This window comes from Orycteropus afer, unplaced genomic scaffold, assembly GCF_000298275.1.
Source record: "Orycteropus afer afer isolate SDZICR_OR568_19922 unplaced genomic scaffold, OryAfe1.0 scaffold00227, whole genome shotgun sequence".
NCBI classification, from domain to species: Eukaryota; Metazoa; Chordata; class Mammalia; order Tubulidentata; family Orycteropodidae; genus Orycteropus; species Orycteropus afer.
Genome location: NW_006921814.1, coordinates 757693 through 763668, shown reverse-complemented (window position 1 = coordinate 763668; position 5976 = coordinate 757693). Strand labels below are relative to the sequence as shown.

General features: G+C 41.2%; 1 protein-coding gene across 1 annotated transcript in view; it reads left to right on the top strand.

The window, feature by feature from the left end:
* PTPN13 (protein tyrosine phosphatase non-receptor type 13) overlaps window positions 1–3374 on the top strand; it is a 303937-nt gene extending 300563 nt beyond the window's left edge. Inside the window, exons 43-44 of the mRNA XM_042782048.1 lie at window positions 873–935; window positions 3288–3374. Coding sequence (XP_042637982.1) covers window positions 873–935; window positions 3288–3374 — 150 coding nt within the window. The remainder of the gene's footprint in view (window positions 1–872; window positions 936–3287) is intronic.
* The last annotated feature ends 2602 nt before the right edge of the window (window positions 3375–5976 follow it).

Below are 5976 nucleotides of genomic sequence, written 5' to 3'. Positions count from 1 at the left end.
AAAAAAAAAAAAAAAAAATTTCAGTTAAAAACAGTTCTATCTTGTACCTCACACTCTATTATATCTACTATAGTAATTTAAGTAATAAACCAAAAACCAAACTCACTGCCATCAAGTCGATCCGACTCATAGCAACTTCTCCTTGGGTTTCCGAGGTGGTGTCTGTAAGGAAGTAGATTGCCCCATTTTCCTTCCGAGGAGTGGCTGGTGGTTTGAACCAGGTCAGCAGTCAAATGCCTTAGGCGCTACACCACCACAAAATTAAAGTAACACAAAACCATAAAATTTATTTCTCCCTTATTTTGAACTGTTAATCAGCTAAATTTAAAAGACTTTTTTTTCTATAAAGCAAACTGAAGGAGAATTTTTTTTAAAAGGTGTGTTGTTGTTGTTATGTGCCATCGAGTCAGACCCGACTCATAGCGACCCCTCCTTGGGTTTCCGAGGCAGTATCACTACGGATAAAAAGTAGATTGCCCCCATCTTCCTTCCGAGGAGTGGCTGGTGGGTTTGAACCGCCAGCCTTCTGGTTAGCAGTCAAGTGCTTCAGGCACTATGCTACCAGAGCTCCTTTTAATGGTGTAAATTAGTCAAGTTTCAGAGGTAAGAGAATTTTTAAGTTCTATTTGAATTCAAAATTTGAGTTCAAATTTTAGATTTTCAAATAGAACTGCCTTTCCTGATTCTTACAAAAATGATAAATAAGAGTACAAAATGATGGTAAAGTCAATTCACCAATTCATTTTGTCCAGGAAAATTTCCCAAGACAACTACTCAGAGAAGGAAAATAGGGTACAAAATTCTCCATAGCCCTTTCAGGTTTGAATTAGATTACATTTTTTATGTAACATACAATCTGTTTACTTTGGCAGTTTGACATCTCTGATGTAGTACGCTGCATGAGACTACAAAGACATGGAATGGTTCAAACTGAGGTGAGTCTTGATTGGTGCCTTCTGATGAAGATTTTATAAACATTTTAATGTTTTAAAAGTTTGTGTTAAACCATTTTTCTCTTTTGGGAGGGTTCCCATATTCTGAAAAAATTAAAATGTTTTTGGACTATCTTTTCACAATATTTTTATTTTTTTAGAAAATTAGGAAATACAATATCTTCTCTGAATAGATGAGATGACTAATGTAGGGAATAGATGGCATGTTGAGAGCAGAGATGGGAGGTGGGACGTGCTACCACGTTAGTGGTGCTCCTTCTCCATTTTCAAACAAAGATGCACCTTGGGTGGCACAAATGGTTTGCACTCAATTACTAACCTAAAGGTGAGTGGTTCAAACCCGCATAAAAATTTCCTGCAAATGAATGGATTCAGCAGCACTGACTGAAAGACAAGCTGGAATTGCTTAGCTTGGAGAAGGTACCTAGAAAGAGTGGGGGGCGTGGGTGCAGATCCGTTTATTCTCTTATTTGATTATTTGTATTTCTCTTACCTGAAATCAAACCATGGATTAGGTCACTCAGTGACTTACAGAATTGTATCCTTTACAGGAACTGCATTACTTTGCATATCTGTCTTCACTGAGTAGTCTATTATCCTTTCTGTTTGTGTGTGTTGGGGGGGTGGAGGAATGTGGAAGCTATTGTCACATATGTATAAATTCACATTTCTCTTTATCTCAAAAATTAGAATTTGCTATTTTCCTTCCTGTCTTAGTTATCCGGTGCTGCTATAACAGAAATACCACAAGTGGATGGCTTTAACAAACACATTTATTCTCTCACAGTTTAGGGAGCTATAAGTCCAAATTCAGGTCACCAGATATAGGAGAAGGCTTTCTTTCTCTGTCAGCTCTGGAGGAAGGTCCTTGTATCCTTTCAACATCTGTGGACCTCAAAGGAGGTGTACATGTATCTTGGCATCAGTCTTCCCTGGGTCTAGGAGGTTCTCGGTGCAGAGACCCTAGGTCCAAAGGACCCACTCCACTCCCAGCTCTTCTTTCTTAAGGATACTGAGGTCCCTCTTCTCTGCTCACTTCATTCTTTTTATCTATTGGAAGATAAAAGGTGGTGCAGACCATAGCCCAGGGAAACCACTCATCTCGAATTAGGATTATGACCTGGGTAAGGGTGTTGCAGCCCACCCTTCTCACCTTACAACTGATTGGCTGATCACATCAAATCACTTCGTGGGGGACAATTACATCATTACATAACTGCCAAGGGAATCATGGTCCAGCCAAGTTAACATATTTTGGGGGCACACAATTCAGTCCATGACATCTTCATATATTTTTTTATTCTAATTGAAAAACTCACTGCTGTCGAGTCGATCCAGACTTATAGTGACCCCTCCATGGGTTTCCGAGGTGGTATTCTCTATGGAAGTAGATTGCCCACTCTTCCTTCTGAGGAGTGGCTGGTGGATTTGAACCACCAACCTTCTGGTTAGCAGTTAAACGCCTTAGACATTACACCACCAGAGCATCTAATTAAGTCTTTTAAATACTAAGCTTATTTATACTCCTATTTTTTGAGGTAAAGAAAACATTGATCTATATAAAGAGTGCTTTAGGCCCAGATAGTTCATTCACTCATTTATTCATTCAACAGATACTATCTACTTCATGCCAGGTACTCCTGTAGGTACTTGGAGCACATCAGTGAATGAAACAAAGATCCCTGGTCTAGAAAATTTATATCCTAACAGGGTGGTTATGAGGAGGGCAGGTAATAAACTCATTAAATGAGCACATTCTGTAGGATCTTTGAAAGTGATAAATGCCTTGGAGAAAAAGAGTAGGGTACATGGATAAGTAACAGAAAATTGGGGTGCTATTGACATAGAAAGGTGCCACTGAGAAAAGTAACCCTGGAGCAAATATATGAAGGAGATGAAGGAGGGAGTCATGGGATATCTGGGGCAGGAGCCTTTCAGGCAGAGTGGACCATCTGGTGGAAGTCCAAGGTGGGAGTGTCTTGTGTGCACTCAGGAATGGTCAAGGCCAGTGTGACTGGGCTGGAGCTAGGGAGGAGAGAGAGGAGGGAAGAGGCCAAGGTTTGGGAAGTGTTCCTGTATTTCTTACCCTGAGCACATGTTCACAGGTGTCCATGCTCTCTCACACACACATGCACTATTTTCAATGAAATCCAACGGTAGTTAATTTTTTTTAACCCTATGTACAATTCTATATCTTGCTTCCTACATTCATCACAAAATAAAATTTTTCCATATTTTTGAAATTCCCCAAATGAGACTTCCAATCCTGGTATAGCGATTTAATGATCACATTATGTATTTAAAATCTTCTTTCCTTTTTTCTTTCTGCCATAGGATCAGTATATTTTTTGCTATCAAGTTATCCTTTACGTTCTGACACGTCTTCAAGCTGAAGAAGAGCATCGGCAGACTCTGAAATGACATGAAAAGAGCAGCCTTCCAGAAGCCGTCTCATTTCCCTCCTAAATCTCCAAAGACTCTGCTGCTTTCGACGTATAATAAAGAAGGCGGGGCAAGTCCTCCCCATACCATTGTACTTGTTCTCCTCTTCCTTAGAGGGGCAATCTTCGTAACAAAGAATAATGTTGAAATGCTGTATTTTTACAGCTCCTTTAACCTATGATAATTATTAAAAATTGTTTAACACTAACTGAACAAGGCAGTTTATTCAACTGCTTTTTGGTGTAGAGACCTTAGGGATGAATTAAGACAGCATGTGATCATAGTAGTCATTGTTACGAGGACACTCTGAGTCTATTTTTAATGCACCAATCTTGTTTATAGCAAAATTCTTTTTCAGTATTTTAATAAAGTAGAGTGATTTTATAGGGGATACTTGAAACCAGTATTTAAGCTTTAAGTGACAATAATATTGGCATAGAAAAAAGTAGCAAATATTTACTGTATCAATTTCTAATGTTTACTATATAGAATTTCCTGTAATATATTTATATACTTTTTCATGAAAGTGGAATTATTGGATATCTGTTTGTAACCGATGCGTCATCTCACTTTGTAAATAAAAATACACTTTAAAACATGAGCAAGCCACAAATGTATGCACACAAATCTTTCATTGTGTTATTTGTTTTAAATCTCCCCCCTCCACCACCTCAAAGTGGAAAATGTATCAAAACTTTACCCCTGTGCAGGATGCCAGCATTTTTCTCAACATCTGTGCCCCTTTGAAGGCAGGGACCTCTAGACCAACTTCCCATCTTCCCCGCGAGTCTTAGTCCTGCCAACCACAGGGACCAGGACTGTTGTCAGAAACCCTGCAGGTCTTCCTCAGGGTCTGGTGTGAGGGTTATGTACTGGCTAAAACTAGTTCAGTTCAGAGTCAGTGTCCCTTCCTTCTGCCCCTATAAGTGGTGCCAGCTTACTGTGCCTAGCTGACATGTAAATCAAAAATGTTCTCAAAACCTGGTCACAGTAATGCTGAGACTATCTCAGGTGATCAAAGTGTAAACAAAGAAAACACTATGTTTTAGATTCAGTTCTGCCAAACAGAAAGGAAAAGAGATTAGCTTCAAATTGCCTTCCTACATTCAGCCTTGAGTGGCGCTGTCCCAAGACCAGGAGACTGCATGGCGCATCTTAATAGAATTGTACCGAGTGTGAGCTAGTTGACTTGAATTTCTGATTTTATCTAAGTGCAGTGATTCACTGGAACATATCCTGAGTACCTAAGGATATTTGGGGATAAAAAGCAGTATCAGTAGACATGTAAAGCTCTCCTGTGATATATTTGACTCCCCACCAGGTAACAGGTGAACCTTACCTCAGAAGCAGCTCAGAATCTGACAGGGAAGTATCACCGCCACCATTCCCTCTTCAGTAAGAACAGTTTATATATTAGATTGTAGCTTAAAATTTCGTTTGGAAAAAAAGTGTTGTAATGCTTTAAAACGTATTTGGAAATCTGTTCTCAGTGAGTTGGAATTATGAGCTTTAGTTTTCCTGTCACAGGCGTATGAAACTAGGCGAGAAGGCGCTGGGAGCCAGTGCAGCTGGAGATAATTAGCCACCATCTGAGGTCAACTTAAATGGGAGGAGGAAAGCTGGAGAAGGATAGTTTTTCTGGAAACAGTGTAGCCAAGAAATGGAGCCCAAAACACAAACCCACTGCCACTGAGTCAATTCCAACTCACAGTAAGCGGATAGGACAGGGTAGAGCTGCTTTATAAGCTTTCCAGAACCGAGAATCTACGGGAGCCGGCTGCCACATCTTTCCCCCACTGCGCAGCTGGTCGGTTCAAACCCCTGCTCTTTGGTTAGCAGCCAAGCACCTTAACCACTGCACCACCAGGGCTCCCCTCAGGAAATGGAAACTGGGAAGAAAATGCCACTTTAGGGTTTACAAGTTTTGAATGGGAACTTTTCTATAGTAAACATGTTACTGCCCTCCTCTGGTATGTGGCTTTCCCACCAGTAGGTGGTGCAAGCCATTTGCTGGAGCCACTTTGGTTACAAAGGAAGTCAAGCCCCATGGGGCTGGGTGGCACATGCAGGCACTTAAGTATCTACTGTGAAAAAATCCAGCTCAGTTCTTAAGGCACATTGTAGTGGTTAGCTGGAAAGGCAACACAGCTGACATCAAGTCAGTTCTGAGCCACAGTGGCCCCATGTGTGTCAGAGCAGAGATCCTCCACAGGGTTTTCAGTGGCTGTGATCTTTCAGAAGGAGGTCACCAGACCTTTCTTCCCATGTACTTCTAGGTGGACTCAAACTGCCAACCTTTCTGTTAGCAGCTGAGTGCTTATCCGTTGTGCCACCAGGGCTCCTTTTTGGAGCTCTGGTAGCATAGTGGCTAAGACACTTTGCCTGCTAACCAGACGGCTGGCGGTTCAAACCCACCAGCCACTCCTCGGAAGGAAGGTTGGGCAATCCTACTTCCGTAGTGATACTGCCTCGGAAACCCAAGGAGGGGTCGCTATGAGTCGGGGCCGACTCGACGGCACGTAACAACAACAACAACAAGTAGTAAAATAGACTAACTGGCATTTTCTTCCCAGTTTGTATT